At 41.9% G+C, this 18334-nt stretch overlaps 1 protein-coding gene across 1 annotated transcript; it reads left to right on the top strand.

The window, feature by feature from the left end:
- Window positions 1-1389: 1389 nt before the first annotated feature.
- On the top strand, window positions 1390-15229 carry LOC129856085 (uncharacterized protein DDB_G0285917-like). The gene is made up of 3 exons (XM_055924205.1): window positions 1390-1437; window positions 13966-14839; window positions 14958-15229. The coding sequence occupies exons 1-3, from the start codon at window positions 1390-1392 to the stop codon at window positions 15227-15229; spliced, it is 1194 nt and encodes a 397-aa protein (XP_055780180.1).
- Window positions 15230-18334: the final 3105 nt, after the last annotated feature.

Below are 18334 nucleotides of genomic sequence, written 5' to 3'. Positions count from 1 at the left end.
TGGCTGGTTTGGGCTCTGAGCTCCGTACTCAGATTATTGTATGGTATGCTTTTACCGTAAAGTTTCTTTGAAATCTGACACAGCGGTTGCATTAAGGAGAAGTTTATCTAAAGTTCCATGCATAACACTTGAATTTATCAACATTTATAATGAGTATTTCTGTGAATTGATGTGGCTCTCTGCAAAATAACCGGATGTTTTGGAAGCAAAACATTACTTAACATAACACGCCAATGTAAAATGAGATTTTTGGATATAAAGATGCACTTTATCGAACAAAACATACATGTATTGTGTAACATGAAGTCATCTGATGAAGATAATCAAAGGTTAGTGATTAATTTTCTCTCCATTTGTGCTTTTTGTGCCTCCTCTCTTTGGCTGGAAAAATGGCTGGGTATTTCTGTGACTTGGTGGTGACCTAACATAATCGTTTGTGGAGCTGTCGCTGTAAAGCATTTTTGAAATCAGACAATGTGGCTGGATTAACGAGAATTGTATCTTTAAAATGGTGCCTAATAGTTGTATGTTTGAGAAATATGATTTATGAGATTTCTGTTGATTTGTATTTGGCGCCCTGCAATTTCATTGGCTGTTGGCGAGGGGATCAGCTAGCGGAACAGGGTTCCGCAGACAGGTTAAACAATTTAAAGACAATGCTACCAAATACTAATTGAGTGTATGTATGTAAACTTCTGACCCACTGGGAATATGATGAAAGAAAGAAAAGCTGAAATAAATTATTCTATTATTATTCTGACATTTCACATTCTTAAAATAAAGTGTTGATCCTAACTGACCTAAAACAGGGAATTTTTACTAGGATTAAATTTCATGAATTGTGAAAAACTGAGTTTAAATGTATTTGGCTAAGGTATGTAAACTTCTTTATTTATTTTTTTTAATACTTTGTTTGTATTGTAGGAACACAAAGAAAGTACAAATAAAGTAAAATAAAAGAACAAAAATGTTCTAGCAGTTACAGTGCACTTCATACCTTCATCATCATATCATCATATTAGTTACATTAGCATCTTTGAATTAGGCCTTTTCCAAGTATGAAACCCATTTCTCCCAGTATTCCTGACCTCTCTCCCGTTGAGTTCTTAAAGCAAAGGTCATAAGCTCCATGTAGTGTATTTCTTCTACAATGTCTATCCATTTTGTCACTGTGGGAGGGTCTTTTTGTAGCCATTTCCTAGTGATAGCCTTTTTACTGTCTGCCAGTAGGACCTTCAAGAGGTACTTTTCTCTATTGTGTAAGTTATCTGGTATTTCACCCAAGTACAAAGAAATGAATGTGTGTTCTATGTCAAATCCCATTATTTTTCCAATGTTAGATCTTATTTCTCCCCAGTAAGTTTCGATTGCGGGGCAGGACCAAAAGATATGAGTGGTCCGCCCTCAATAGACCGCATTCTCTCCAACAAGGGTGTGGTGAGCCAGTCTGTTTTGATTTCAGTTTAAGTGTTATGAAGAAACGTATAACATTCTTCCAACAGAATTCTCTCCATGACCTTGAGTTGGTGGAGCTTTGTTGAGTCTCTAATATGTTCAACCATGTTTCATCAGTTATTTCAATGTTAAGTTCCTCCTCCCATTTCTTTTTAATATAGTTTGTAGAATGTTTCTTTGAGGATTGAATACCCAAGTAGAGATTTGAAATCGTTTTTTTGTTACTCCCCAAGTTGTATGCGTTAGTGAATACTTGGATTAATTTTGGAGGTACTCGAGGGTCAGTCACTTTTATCTCCCTTAAGAAATAGTGTCGGACTTGTAGGTATCTGTAAAAATCTTGTTTATCCAAGCCATGTTTTTTACTTAAGTCCTGGAAGTTATATAGGTTCCCATTCCTTATAATTGTACTGAATGATGTGATGCCTTTCTGCGTCCATTGTTTAAATCTGCTGTCCTGAGTTGCAGGGATGAAGCTGGGGTCGTATGCGGGCCAACTCAGCAGTTTGATCTCTCTGTCTAAATTATTTTGCTTAACTACCCTAAACCATGCCTTCAGAGAGAAATTAATCCACTGATTTTGTCTATTGTATATTTCTTTTACCATGTCCTTATTTCCCAAAACTGACTGTATGGGTATCCCTGTCAAAGTAGTCTCGATGTCTTTCCATTTGGATTTGTATTCTGAATTGCACCAACAAACCAGGGGTCTCAAATTGGGCTGACACATAATCTTTTAGGTTTGGTAAGGCCATACCCCCACAGTTTTTTGGTAATTGTAATGTTGTATATCTAGTTCTTGGTCGCTTACTGTTCCAGATAAACCTTGATATCCGTTTATCCCATTCCCTAAACTGTTTAGGTGGGATTTCTATGAGCAGTGATTGGAACAAATACAATAACCTCGGCAGGATGTTCATTTTGATTGTTTCAATTCTACTACTAAGATCTAAGGGAAGAGAGTTCCACCTGTCTAGGTCATCATATATTTTCTTGTTGATGTGATCGTAATTCATGCAATAAAGTTTGGGTGTATCTTTTGGTAGGTATACTCCAAGATATTTAATGGATGAAGAGGTCCAGGTGAAGTTATACCTATTCTTCAGCTCTTCCTGTGAGGTATAATTATATACTAGGGCTTAGGTCTTGTGTACATTAAGCACATACCCTGAATATTTTCCAAATGTTTGTAGAACATCCATCAATCTAGGTACGCTTGAGCCTGGGTCTTTAAGGAATAACAGAACGTCATCCGCATACATGCATATCTTATGTTCACTGTCTCTTATTGTTTTTCCCTCTAAGGTTGGGTCCTGTCTTATTGCCTGTGCTAATGGTTCGAGGTACAAGGAGAAGAGCGTGGGTGAAAGATTACAGCCTTGTCTTGCCCCTCGCTCTAATTTTATCGTTCGTGTCAAATGTCCATTTATCTTTATTCTAGCGGTCGGACATGAATACAGTGTTTTGATGCACTGTATCACTTCTTTGTTGAAACCAAATCTTTCCATAACTTGGAATAGGTAATCCCATCCCACTGAATCAAATGCTTTTTCTGCATCTAGACTGATTAATATTGCACTTGTCTTATTCTGAGTAATGTGGTCCATGACATGTAGTGTTCTCCTTATATTGTCCTGTGTCTGCCTATTTTGTATGAAACCAGTTTGATCTCCGTCAATCAATTCTGGGATTATGTTCTCCATTCTTTTGGCTATTATTGATGCATATAGTTTATAATCTGTGTTAAGAATTGCGATAGGTCTATATGAACTGCATTCTTTCTTATCTTTACCCTCTTTTGGGATTACAGATATGATGGCCTCTCTCCATGACGGTGGGAGACCACCCTCCCTCAGTGTCCAGTTAAAACAGGCCTTAAGTAGAGGTGTTAGTTCTCTGAAGGTCTTGAACCATTCTGAAGGGAAGCCATCAGTGCCTGGAGACTTGTTGACTTTTTGTTGAGATATTGCTTTATTCATTTCTTCGGTGGATATTTCTAGGGTTAGTCTATCATTTTGCTCTGTCCCAATTGAGGGGAGATCAAGTGAGTTCAAAAAGTGCTCTATTGTCTGTGCATCTGCCTTCTCTGGTTGTGTTACGGCTTTCAAATTCCTCCTCCTCGGACGAGGAGAGGCGCGAAGGATCAAACCAATATGCGGAGTGGGTAGTGTCCATAATTTATTATCAATGAACTGAACACTATACATGAAACAAAATAACAAATCGAAAACCGACAAACAGTCCCAAACAAGATTTGTGTAATATGATTCAAATGCATTCTGTATTTCATCTAATTTGCATGTGATCTTTTTTGTTTTGGGGTCTTTTATTTTAAAAATGGTATTCTGTGCTTGTTGTTTCCTGAGTCTCCATGCTAGTAATTTGGTTACCTAAGCTTTTTCTCTTCTTCTATAAATCTGGTCAATTTCCTGTTTTACCTTTTGAATCTCTCGTAATATAAGAGGGTCTTTGTATTGACTATGAGATCGTTCTAAGTTTCTTAGGGTTTCCTGTAATTTCAGCAGTTTCTGTGCTTTAATCTTTCTTGAGAGACGATGTGGCTATGATTTTTCCTCTAATAACCGCCTTAGCTGCATCCCACAATATAGCAGGAGATACTTCCCCATTATCATTATTCTCCAGATAGATGTTCAATCCTGTCTTTATTTATTCCTTGAATGCTGGATCATTCAGCATGCTTGTATTAAGTCTCCATGTAGTATTTCTTGGTTTGCTATCAAGGTGTAGAGTGAGGTAAACTCCATTATGATCTGATAGGATCGGGCAGAGCGACTTACAATCTTTAAGCCTGTGTCTATCTGCACTGTACATTAAAAAAAAGTAGTCTAACCTGGAGTATTCAGTGTGGCGGGCTGAGTAAAAAGTATATTCCTTATCGGTCTTGTGGGTGTCACGCCATACACCGAGCAGTCCTAGATCCTGCAGTATCCTATTGATATTTTTGGCAACTAGGCTCATTTTCCTATTTTGATTTGTGCTGTCCAATTTTGAGTTTAGAATTTTGTTAAAATCCCCTCCACAGATAAGAGTGCCAGTGGTTTCTGTGGCAATTAAATCAAACACCTTCCTATAGAAGACCATGTCACTCCCTGGGGGTGCGTATACATTAAATAATGTAACTTCCTTGTTATCCAGTTTACATTTAACAAGTATAAATCTACCCTCCTTGTCTTTTATTTCTGACATAAACTCAAAATTAACTGAATTTGGGATCAAGATTGCAACTCCCCCTCTACCCATTTTGTAAGAAGAAAAAAAAGTGTTCCTATATCCCATTTTCTTGAGTTTCTCGTGTTCAGGTGTGGATAAGTGAGTTTCCTGCCAGAATAGTATGTCAACTCTCTCCCGTTTCATCTTTGCTATTACCTTACTTCTCTTGATGGCACTCCCCAGTCCGTTTACATTGAGACTTATGACCTTAAATTCCCGATGATGCATCGATATATAAATTTAAAAAAAAAAGTGCACCATTTCTGCCTGCTTATCATGAACCTAAAAATGAAGGAAAATTCAAGAACGATATTAAAGTAAACCAAAGTGGGAAAGTACTTTGGTATTTGGACTCCCATGTCAGAGGACTGTCTCTTGCCTCTGGGGTTTGAGGGGATGAGCCTGTCCGCAGGATGGGCCCCTCGCTCAGATATGAAAATGCGTGACGTAGTCACAAACAAGACCTGGTGGAAGCGAAAATAATAAGGGCGCCTATTTCGTCGCTTATACACATCGGTTAATTACAAGTGAAAACTATATCGGTCATGCGTGCATATCATGAATCCTCCCCTTGATATGCCCTTCTGTCGCCCCGTTGTCAATGTGTCATTAATCCTTAGCTAATATATATGTTATTAACGTGACGCTACTTAATGTGTTCATAAAGAACACATGCTTTTGGGTACTCACCCTTGTTCAGCATTGGGGGAAAATAGGGGAGATATTTTATCTATTGCAATGTCAACCGTAACAACCCAAAGTCTTAACAACTGCGGTAACTATTAATTCTGTTAAATCCGATTCAGTGTCTTTCATCTTCCCGTTGGAAATGCCTGAGTCTCTCTCGGATGTGAACGTCCTCTCGCCGAGATGGTTTCCCTCTTTCTCCATGACCTTGCTTGTTGACAACGATCCATGGGAGAGCCTGCTCGAGTCTTTCCGCTGGTGATGTCGCCTTTCTCCTGGCGGTATACTCCACTGGGAAGCCCCTTGACTTCAGGTCCTCAGCCTCCTCGTCTGCATGCTCGTATGTAACCGGGCCATTTTTCAGAAATTACCGCATTTTTGCCGGGTATGGTGTTTGGAAGCGAATACCCTTCTCTTTAAGTGCTTTCTGAATGGGGGTATGTTCTTTCCTTCTTTTCAGTATCTCTCCCGCGTAGTCATGATCAAAGAACACTCGTTGGCCTTGGAAGTTAACAGGTTTTTTCCAGGTAGCATGTAAAACTTTCTTTGACTGAGAATTTTAGGAACCGTATTACTATGGATCTTGGTGGGGCGCCGCTGGGGGGTTTTGAGGCCAGAGCTCGGTGTGCTCTCTCGATTCCCAGGTCAGTGTAGTCGTCAAGTATGTCCTTGAATAGACCCTCCACGAAGTTGGGCATAGAGTCTTTTTCTGCGCCCTCTACTACGTTATAAAGTCAAATGTTGTTTCGACGTGAGAAACCTTCGAGTTCTGTCACCTTTGCCTGTAGTGCATGTTGGCTTTTCAGTGACTGTTCAAGTATTTCCTTGACTGCGAAGTCCCATGTGTCCGTTTCCCCAATGCGCTGTTCTGCGTCCCCCATTCTTGTAGATATGCTGTGAAGTTCTAATTTGTTTTCTTCCAGCTTCTGGTTAATGTCCTTCTTGAACTCATTTAGTATTTTTCTTACATCTTCTCAAAGTTCCTCTCGTAAGCCTGTGAGCGCCTCGCGCAATTCCTCCTTCATCACCTCACGAAATGAGGGTTCTTTTGCTGCTGCTATCTTATTTGCGCTAGCATTAGCCATTTCGGGTTCTTCGACGATTATATCTTCTGCTGTCTTGTTACGGGCCGTTATTGTAGCTCCACGACCTTTTCCTGTTTTCCCCTTTTCCATTTTGCGTAAGTTATTATAATGCTCAGAGTAAATACTTGAATTTTGGGGGGAAATTCCCAACCGATGTGCAGTACGAAAAACTAGGCAGCCATTTCCTAAGTTGCGTCACCGGAAGTCCAGGTATGTAAACTTCTGATTTCAACTGTATATAATACTCAGCAAAAAAAAGAAACATACCTTTTTCAGGACCCTGTCTTTCAAAGAGAATTCATAAAAATCAAAATAACTCCACTGATCTTCATTGTAAAGGGTTAAACACTGTTTCCCATGCTTGTTCAATGAAACATAATTTATGTTATGAACATGCACCTGTGGAATGGTCATTAAGACACTAACAGCTTACAGACGGTAGGCAATTAAGGTCACAGTTATGAAAACTTAGGACACTAAAGAGTCCTTAACTGACTCTGAATAACACCTAAAGAAAGATGCCCAGGGTCCCTGCTCATTTGTGTGAACATGCCTTAGGTATGTTGCAAGGAGGCATGAGGACTGCAGATGTGGCCAGGGCAACAAATTGCATTGTCCGTACTGTGAGACGCCTAAGACAGCGCTACAGGGAGACAGGATGGACAGCTGATCGTCCTCGTAGTGGCAGCCCAGGTGTAACAGCTGGATCAATACATCCGAACATAACACCTGCGGGACAGGTACAGGATGGCAACAACTGCCCGAGTTACACCAGGATTGCACAATCCCTCCATCAGTGCTCAGACAGTCCTCAAAAGGCTGAGAGGCTGGACTGAGGGCTTGTAGGCCTGTTTTAAGGCAGGTCCTTACCAGACATCACTGGCAACAACATCGCCTATGGGCACAAACCCACCGTCACTGGACCAGGCAGGACTGGCAAAAAGTGGTCTTCACTGACGAGTCGCCGTTTTGTCTCCCCAGGGGTGATGGTCGGATTTGCGTTTATTTTCGAAGGAATGAGTGTTGCACCGAGGCCTGTACTCTGGAGCGGGATCGATTTGGAGGTGGAGGGTCCGTCATGGTCTGAGGCGGTGTGTCACAGCATCATCGGACTGAGCTTGTTGTCATTACAGGCAATCACAACACTGTGCACTACAGGCAAGACATCCTCCTCCCTCATGTGGTACCCTTCCTGCAGTCTCATCCTGACATGACCTTCCAGCATGTCAATGCCACCAGCCATTCTGCTCGTTCTGTGAGTGATTTCCTGCAAGAGAGGAATGTCAGTGTTCTGCCATGGCTAGCGAAGAGCCCAGATCTCAATCCCATTGAGAAAGTCTGGGACCTGTTGGATCGGAGGGTGAGGACTCGGGCCACCCCCCCCCCCCCCCCCAGAAATGTCCAGGAACTTGTAGGTGCCTTGGTGGAAGAGTGGGGTAACATCTCACAGCAAGAACTGTCAAATCTGGTGCAGTCGATGAGGAGGAGATGCACTGCTGTCCTTAATGCAACTGGTGGCCACACCAGATACTGACTGTTACTTTTGCCCCCCCCCTTTGTTCAGGTACACATTATTCCATTTCTGTTAGTCACATGTCTGTGGAACTTGTTCAGTTTGTCTCAGTTGTTGAATCTTGTTATGATCATACCAATATTTACATGTTACGTTTGCTGAAAACAAACGCAGTTGACAGCAAGAGGACATTTATTTTTTTGCTGAGTATATATGAGACGCATAATCAACTAAATTTGATATCACCCAGCCCTAATCTCCTCACCCTTCAATGTCCCAAGGGGTGCCATCCCTTTTACAAACCAGGTCAAACCAATTCGGTTAGAGAACCGTCTGTTCACAAAAGTTCCCCCATTTTCACATAAACGTGAAACATGCAGCTGCTACAGCAGAGAATGTGCTTACTTGCACTTTTCTTTAGATATTGTACACAAACATCTCCGTAATACTTGACCTCTTCCTTGACCACACATTTTGTACATACTTACCAAGGTTGTGAACATACAGAGCCATTTATGATGTGTGTGTGAAATTCCCTGTGGGAATATCACCATTGGCTGAGGGCAAGAAACCACACCACACACCATTACAACTAGGAGCACTGGAGTCACCACTACACAAACAGCTCACTGTATTTGATGTAAGCCTAGATGGGAGTCAAAGGTGTTGTGTCCTGTCACTACATAGCAACCTTTTTGCAATTACTTCAAAAACATACTCGTCAAGAAGAACTTCAAAATCCAGCCCGATTCACTAGGCCTCTTCATAGCAAATGGGTTTCATTTAATCTCTCCAACTTTTATGTCCTTTAAATCTGATCGGAGATATAGGAACATTGTCAAGCAAAGGGAACCCCGTCAAATACAGCTGGCAAAAGCATTTCAAACTAGTCACTCTAGTGAGCTCCAAAAGTATTGGGACAGTGACACATGTTGTTTTGGCTCCGTACCCCAGCACTTTGGATTTCAGATTGATATAATGACTACTAGGTTAAAGTTTGAGGGTATTTTCATCCATATCGGATAAATTGGTTCGAAATTACAATACCTTTTGTACATTGTCGCCCCATTTTAGGGGACCAGAAGTATTGAGATCAATTCACTAATATGGTCCCATATTCCTAGAATGCAGTGATTAAATCAAGCTTGTCAACACTACAAACTTGTTTGATGCATATGCTGTTTGTTTTGGTTGTGTTTCAGATGATGTTCTGCACAATAGAAATGAATAGTAAACAATGTAGTGTCATTTTGGAATCACTTCTGTAAATAAGGATAGAATGCTTCTAAACACGACATTACTGTTAATGCTACCATGAATATGGATAATTGTCACGTTCCTGACCTGTTTTCACTTGTTTTTGTATGTGTTTAGTTGGTCAGAGCATGAGTTGGGGTGGGCATTTTATGTTTTGTGTTTCTATGTTGGGTTTAATGTGTTGCCTGATATGGTTCTCAATTAGAGGCAGGTGTTTGACGTTTCCTCTGATTGAGAACAATATTAAGGTAGGATGTTCTCACTGTTTGCTTGTGGGTGATTGTCTTCCGTGTCTGGTTATGTTTACCACACGGGACTGTTTCGTTTGTGTAGTCTGTTCCTGTTCGTGTGTTCTTCGTGTTTATGTAAGTTCACATGTTCAGGTCTGTTTAGTTTGTTTTGTTGTTATTCAAGCGTGTTTCGTTTTCGTCTTGTTAAATAAATTCATCATGTCTTCATCTACCGCTGCGCCTTGGTCCGCTCATTCACCACAAGACGACTTTTACAATAATCCTGAATATTGATGAGAAAGTTAGGGGCATAAATATCAACCCCCCCCCCAAAAAACCCCGCAAATCTCCCATTATTATAATGGTGAGTAGTTAGCATGTTTTGGTGGTATGATTTTTGAGCTGCAAACATTGTCACTCATCATAATTCACAATTTATTCAGGACTATCCGTAATCATGTTAGCATCCACATTAATGTAGAAGTGTTTAGTAACATTCTATTCTTATTTATAATAAGTGACTCTTGATGTAATCATTGTGTGCTAGCAATATGGAAACAAATACTAAACCCTTGACTACTGTAATACAAGCAAATCGCTCTCAAAACGTTTGGTCCCCTAAAATGGGGGGACTATGTACAAAAAGTTAACCCGATATGGATGAAAATACCCTCCAATTAAAGCAGACAGTCTAGCTCCTGCTTGCAGGGATGTCACGTGTCCTCCTTATTATGAAACTTCTATTCAATCAAATAAACCTCACGTAACAAATAAGCCATTCATTTCTTTGTTGGTCAAATTCGACACTCATTGACCTCCAGACAAAAACTCCTTGCTTGGTGGGCAAAATGTATAAAAAAAATAATATATATATACACTGCTCAAAAAAATAAAGGGAACACTAAAATTACACATCCTAGATCTGAATAAATGAAATATTCTTATTAAATACTTTTTTCTTTACATAGTTGAATGTGCTGACAACAAAATCACACAAAAATGATCAATGGAAATCAAATTTATCAACCCATGGAGGTCTGGATTTGGAGTCACTCAGAATTGAAGTGGAAAACCACACTACATGCTGATCCAACTTCGATGTAATGTCCTTAAAACAAGTCAAAATGAAGCTCAGTAGTGTTTGTGGCCTCCACGTGCCTGTATGACCTCCCTACAACGCCTGGGCATGCTCCTGATGAGGTGGCGGATGGTCTCCTGAGGGATCTCCTCCCTGGCCTAAAGCAGCCGCCAACTCCTGGACAGTCTGTGGTGCAACGTGGCGTTGGTGGATGGAGCGAGACATGATGTTCCAGATGTGCTCAATTGGATTCAGGTCTGTGGAACGGGCGGGCCAGTCCATAGCATCAATGCCTTCCTCTTGCAGGAACTGCTGACACACTCCAGCCACATGAGGTCTAGCATTGTCTTGCATTAGGAGGAACCCAGGGCCAACCGCACCAGCATATGGTCTCACAAGGGGTCTGAGGATCTCATCTCGGTACCTAATGGCAGTCAGGCTACTTCTGGCGAGCACATGGAGGGCTGTGCGGCCCCCCAAAGAATTGCCACCCCACACCATGACTGACCCACTGCCAAACCGGTCATGCTGGAGGATGTTGCAGGCAGCAGAACGTTCTCCACGGCGTCTCCAGACTCTGTCACATGTGCTCAGAGTGAACCTGCATACATCTGTGAAGAGCACAGGGCGCTCTGTCTTAGTTCAACGTGCATTTCTCTCAGATGCAGCAGATTTTGGCACTGAAGACAGTGGAGCCAGCTTTCAATCTACTCTGAGCTAAGGTCTTGCGTAAATTGATCCCTTTTAGCTAGAGAATGGAAAATAATAATCTTATGAGAAATAAGTAGAAACTAATTGACCCTTTAAGCCTGAAAAAAAGTGTTTTTATCAAAGACTATTCCCCTTTCATCTGGAGAGATGATTATTTCAACAACGCTGCTTGTGATTGCTCATTTTCCAGACTTTTGTCCTTGGAACATCAGATATCTCTGAATTTAAATGGACTTTTTCCAGCTCCTGAAATGAATAGGTTCAACGCCAAAGCCCATCCATTCTGAAATAAATGAAGAGACCTTTGACAGCCTCAAGATGAAAGAACTAACGACACAGGGAGGTCACTAGTCCGTTTTATCTCTAGACAGATATATTGTCCACATGGGAAGCCACCACATATGTACAACAGGATAATTTCATTTTGTTATGACAACTTACAGCTATAACAATGTCACTGTAAGAGATATAGGTCTTAACATTGGCCTGCTGAATGTACACCATTGGTCCTTTGTAGCCGAGGACATTATAATGGTTAGTCATACCATATTTGATCGCAGGCCTAAATGCTACATAACACACTTGATTCTCAGATACTTAGTTGGCTAATGTTATCAACTCCTTGGGTCATGGTTTACTAATTTCAACAATCATCTTTCTAGTGATAAACACTGAGTAGACAAAACACCTGCTCTTTTCATGACAGACTGACCAGATGAAAGCTATGATTCCTTATTGATGTCACCTGTCAAAACCACTTAAAATCTGTGTAAATGAAGGGAAGGACACAGATTAAAGAAGGATTTTAGCCTTGAGACATGGATTGTGTATGTGTGCCATTCAGAAGGTGAATGGGCAAGACCAAAGATTTAAGTGTCATTGAACAGGGTATGGTAGTAGGTGACAGATGCACCGGTTTGTGTCAAGAACTGCACCATTGCAGGTCCACCACCTAAAGGACATCCAGCCAACCTGACAACTGTGAGAAGCATTGGAGTCAAAATGGGCCAGCATCTCTGTGGAATGCTTTTAACACTTTATAGAGTCCATGCCCCAATAATTTGAGGCTGTACCGAGGGCCGGGTGCAACTCAATATTTGGAAGGTGTTCCTAATACATAGTCACAGAATAAGCCAACATGATATTGTGCCGAGCTAAGAATAAAAGGTCTGTAGATACCGATGTTTACCGACTCCCATTCACTCATGATGTCACTATGACCACACTATGATGGATAAGGGCCTGCTGTTCTGTTGACATTTTCCTTCTGCTTGCTTGGCTCTTTGACATTTCCATGGAGGACTAATGCTAGCTAGTCTGATTTGGTGTAGGCAGAAACATGTGTCCTGCAAAGCAGGCCCATGACCTACCAAGGGTTTGAATTTCTCCCGCTCCTCATCCCCCAACCCAACTTTCTTTCTATGGCTGTTTATTAGCAAAACCAGTACACTAGTTGTAAAAATACAGTGGGTGGTCCACCCAGTTCTAACTAGTGTATTTAAAAAAGTTTACCTACGGGTAGTGTATGCCCATGGGCGACCTGTCTGGTTACCCCCTTTTCCCACCATGGGTGTGTTTGCTTTTGGTGAGGCTGTCCTGTCCGTTGTTAGAATGAGAGAATCTGAATGGCACAGGGTCTACTACAGAATTAGGCTGCAGACAAGACTGTAACTCAATCTGTAATAGCGATCGACTAAACTGCAAAGGTGATACTGTTCGAGCTACTGGGGGGTGGTTCAAGGGTATTAATAAATAATAAACAGAGACTGCTGTCAGACTGTGGGATAAAAATCATAGAATTCCGTAATATTTTTAGATAAGTTATTAAATATCCAAATTCGCATCAAACATGTTATATTGTTGATTTCCTGACCTGGAAATCTAAATTGTTTGGATTGGTTGACGACAATTGTCCGTGGATTCCTATAGATTCTACGTGGCCTATCATTGACCATAAGGAGCGTGAACCCGCTATCTTCCCTCATATCTCTAGTGTAGCCTATGCTTTTGAATTCATCACAATAAGATGCTTTGAATATCCAAAAGGCTTTTAGTAGAGTCCATTTCCATTTAGGCCTGGTTTCAGGGGTGGTAGGCCTACTGCCACATTTAATTCAACAGACCATACCGAGTTAAACAGTGCCGGCAGGTAGCCTAGCTGTTAGGGGCGTTGAGCCAGTAACCGAGAGGTTGCTGGTTCAAATCCCTGCATCGACTAGATGAAATCTTTGTTGATGTACCCTTGAGCAAGGCATTTACCTCCAATTGCTCCTGTAAGTCGCATCTGCTAAATTACTCAAATGTCAAATGTAAGCACATTCCATACGTCCCCATGTGGATATGCTTTGCTCCCATAGGAGAATGATAGAGGCTAAAAGTCCGTATTAGCATGGGTAGTGCCATTGAGGGCTTCCACCATTTCAATGTCGTCAACTGGGTGGGACTTCCACTTCATTGGCTAATCTTTCCTGGTGAACTTGTTGGAGTCATGTCCAACGGTCATCTTGACGGATCAGCCAATCGTGAAGAAAAATTACTCAGATTAGAGAAGATATGAGAAAAAGAGAAGAGGAAAGAAAGCATGAGGACTGTGATACTGCAATTGTCAAAACAACCAAAAAGGTTGAGAAGGAAAACAGTGCAGATGAGAAGAAAGACAACAGTGTAGGTGTACGGCAACATAGTGACACATCTGTGATTGAGGAAATCAACCCAAAGCATGAAGAGAGGGATGGCGACCAGAATGATGACCCCAAGAGTGATGGGAAGAAACACAGAAGTGATGCAAAATGTTCAGATGGTGATGACAGTAAAAGTGCCAAAACACACCAAAAGAAGACAGACAAAGAGAAGAATGAAACGATGGAAGCACTCCTGACCGAGGAAAAATGTAACAGTAATGATGATGATGATGGTTTCACTGAGATGAAACAAAAGGATGGATATAAAAATATGCTTGTTGAGGAGAAGGCAGCTACAAATTACTGTCAGAATGATCAACCAGCAAAAGTCAAAGTTCAAAATGACCTGGCAGGTGATATAGACTGGTCAGAGAGTGACTACAGCGAGATTGAGGAAATAATCGACAGTGACACTGAGGACATTAGTGAAGAAATAAAGGAAACGAATGAGGAGGAGGAGGAGGTTGAAGATAAGACAGATATTGAGAGTGATGAGAGAACAGGAAGAAATGTGATAAGAAGTGAATGTGATGATGATAAGAGTGGGAAATCAAACATGAAGAAAGGCATGGTTGACAAAGACAATACGGACAACAACGTTGAGAAAGAGAAAACAACCCAAAGCAACACAAAGAGAGAGGAGGGTGACAGAAAAAAGGGTCAAAGCCAAGACACAGAGACATACAAAACCAATGGAGCGACAGAATCTGACGAGCTCACTTTGGCTCCTAGAAAGGGGTCAGATAGCAATGACAGTGAGAGTGTCAAATCCAACCAAGAGAAAGAAAAGGATGACCAAAAGGACAAAGGACAGTTAGAGAGTCAGGAGGAGAAGAAGGAGGACAAGATACTTGCTGGAGCAGAGGGAGAGACTCAGCATCCTCAGGAAGACCAATCGGAAACGTGCAAAGGTAAAAAATACAGTTGTTTGACAGCATATGTAAATTATCACTGATCTGTCATTAAATGTAGTGAACTCCACTGATATCAATGACACTTATCTTTTCACACCTTTGTCATCTCTTTCAGATTTTTCAATTTTCGCAGCGGCAATGGTTAAGACTCAGGGCCCAGACGAGGATCAACTAGAAATTGAAGGAAAGACTAACGACACTCAGACAGACCAGGCAGCAAAGGTCAAAGGTGAAAAGGACCTGGACAATGACTGGTCAGAGAGTGACAGTGAGACTGAGGAAATTGCAGCTGATTTTGAGATTGATGAGGAAACAGACCAACCAGCAATGTACGGAGGTAAGAAGGCAGTAAGTGGAATTACAATGAGGAATGCTGATCTTGGTTGACAGCATGTGAAAAGCATCACTAATATTTTGTAATTGTAGGAAACTCCCATGATATCATTAACACTTACCTTTTCACACACAATTTATTTCAAATGTCAGAGTACTCCAACTCAGTTGCTGAAGAGGTTAAGATTCAGGGCCCTGACAAGGATCAACTAGCAAAGCTCAAAGGTAAAAAGGGGATAGACAGAGAATAAAGTGTGATATGTGAGGGTAGCTTCAACACTTTCACTTACACTGTCTGTATACCACCTCCCTCTCCTCCAGATTCCTCCATCTTCTTGGCTGGTGCTGAGGTCAAACAAACCCAGTGCAAAGGTCATCTTAGTTTACAGTTCTTTTGTACATTGAAAGTGTTATACAACTGCACCCGCCTCCCCCCCTGTTGGTATTAATGTCCTTAATTTTCCTATTTCTTGTTCTCAATGGCTGGCCATGCCTTCCACCTGGCGACTCCAACCTTGGCCAACAGCCCCGCCCCCCCCGCTGCTACTCGCCCAAGCCTCCCCAGCTTCTCCTTTACCCATATACAGATAGCAGATGTTCTGAAAGAGCTGGAAAACCTGGACCCATACAAATCAGCTGGGCTTGACAATCTGGACCCCCTATTTCTGAAACTGTCCGCCGCCATTGTCGCACCCCCTATTACCAGCCTGTTCAACCTCTCCTTTGTATCATCTGAGATCCCCAAGGATTGGAAAGCTGCCGCTGTCATCCCCCTCTTCAAAGGGGGAGACACTCTGGACCCAAACTGTTACAGACCTATATCCATCCTGCCCTGCCTAGCTAAGGTCTTCGAAAGCCAAGTCAACAAACAGATCACTGACCATCTCGAATCCCACCGTACCTTCTCCGCTGTGCAATCCGGTTTCCGAGCCGGTCACGGGTGCACCTCAGCCACGCTCAAGGTACTAAACGATATCATAACCGCCATCGATAAAAGACATTACTGTGCAGCCGTCTTCATCGACCTGGCCAAGGCTTTCGACTCTGTCAATCACCATATTCTTATCGGCAGACTCAATAGCCTCGGTTTTTCTAATGACTGCCTTGCCTGGTTCACCAGCTACTTTGCAGACAGAGTTCAGTGTGTCAAATCGGAGGGCATGTTGTCCGGTCCTCTGGCAGTCTCTATGGGGGTACCACCTGGTTCAATTCTCGGGCCGACTCTTTTCTCTGCATACATCAATGATGTTGCTCTTGCTGCGGGCGATTCCCTGATCCACCTCTACGCAGACGACACCATTCTGTATACTTCCGGCCCTTCCCTGGACACTGTGCTATCTAACCTCCAAACGAGCTTCAATGCCATACAACACTCCTTCCGTGGCCTCCAACTGCTCTTAAATGCTAGTAAAACCAAATGCATGCTTTTCAACCGTTCGCTGCCTGCACCCGCACGCCCGACTAGCATCACCACCCTGGACGGTTCCGACCTAGAATATGTGGACATCTATAAGTACCTAGGTGTCTGGCTAGACTGCAAACTCTCCTTCCAGACTCATATCAAACATCTCCAATCCAAAATCAAATCTAGAGTCGGCTTTCTATTCCGGAACAAAGCCTCCTTCACTCACGCCGCCAAACTTACCCTAGTAAAACTGACTATCCTACCGATCCTCGACTTCGGCGATGTCATCTACAAAATAGCTTCCAATACTCTACTCAGCAAACTGGATGCAGTTTATCACAGTGCCATCCGTTTTGTTACTAAAGCACCTTATACGACCCACCACTGCGACCTGTATGCCCTAGTCGGCTGGCCCTCGCTACATGTTCGTCGTCAGACCCACTGGCTCCAGGTCATCTACAAGGCTATGGTAGGTAAAGTGCCGCCTTATCTCAGTTCACTGGTCACGATGGCTACACCCACCCGTAGCACGCGCTGCAGCAGGTGTATCTCACTGATCATCCCTAAAGCCAAAACCTCATTTGGACGCCTTTCCTTCCAGTTCTCTGCTGCCTGCGACTGGAACGAATTGCAAAAATCTCTGAAGTTGGAGACTTTTATCTCCCTCAACAACTTTAAAAATCTGCTATCCGAGCAGCTAACCGATCGCTGCAGCTGTACATAGTCCATCTGTAAACTACCCACCCAATTTACCTACCTCACCCCCATACTGCTTTTATTTATTTACTTTTCTGCTCTTTTGCACACCAGTATCTCTTCTTGCACATGATCATCTGATGATTTATCACTCCAGTGTTAATCTGCTAAATTGTAATTATTCGATTTATTGCCTACCTCATGCCTTTTGCACACATTGTATATAGATTCTCTTTTTCCTACCATGTTATTGACTTGTTTATTGTTTACTCCATGTGTAACTCTGTGTTGTTGTCTGTTCACACTGCTATGCTTTATCTTGGCCAGGTCGCAGTTGCAAATGAGAACTTGTTCTCAACTAGCCTACCTGGTTAAATAAAGGTGAAATAAAAATAAAATAAAAAAGATGTCTCCTTGGTTGCTGCAGCTGAGTCAAAGACTCTGAACCAACCAGCCAGCAAAGTGTAAAGGTAAAGACCAAATCCCGGTTTCCCGATAGCGATGGAACTGAAGCTTACAAGTGTTTAAGTGATGCAGCTTTCTTATAACGGCCGAAGATGTCACATGCGTTTCAAATAAACACCACGCAGAGAGAACGTTCACTAAGTGCATCGTTGGAGTAGGTGTCGATACTGATTGAAAGAAAGGCAGGGCTGCTCTGTGATCAGATTTCTCCATTCAAATCTTACCTTAACATTAGAATTATTCCACAATACTGATGACGGATCAGCTCCTAGACCTTACGGCTGTAAAATATTGAGGTGGCTTATTCTGATGCTTACCCTATAATAACGCACTAAATCACAGATTCATTTGGCACATGTAGTTAAACATCATGAAATATATATTGAGGCAAAAATTACAGACCGTGTAGTCTACAAATAGAAGTCAATTGACTGAAAATTAAATTGATTTCAATATGATTGAAATACAGGCCTATGTAGCCTACTGAATTTCGCTTGTTGAATTGTCAAGACATTGGCAAATGTTTATTTGTAGTCAACTTCGTGCCAAAGTTATCGTCAGTCACAAAGAGACAGACAAACATCTTGTTTCTA

This window comes from Salvelinus fontinalis, chromosome 5 (assembly GCF_029448725.1).
Source record: "Salvelinus fontinalis isolate EN_2023a chromosome 5, ASM2944872v1, whole genome shotgun sequence".
In the NCBI taxonomy this organism is placed as follows: domain Eukaryota; kingdom Metazoa; phylum Chordata; class Actinopteri; order Salmoniformes; family Salmonidae; genus Salvelinus; species Salvelinus fontinalis.
The sequence above is the reverse complement of the archived record's forward strand: the minus strand, read 5'-3'. Positions and strand labels throughout refer to the sequence as shown.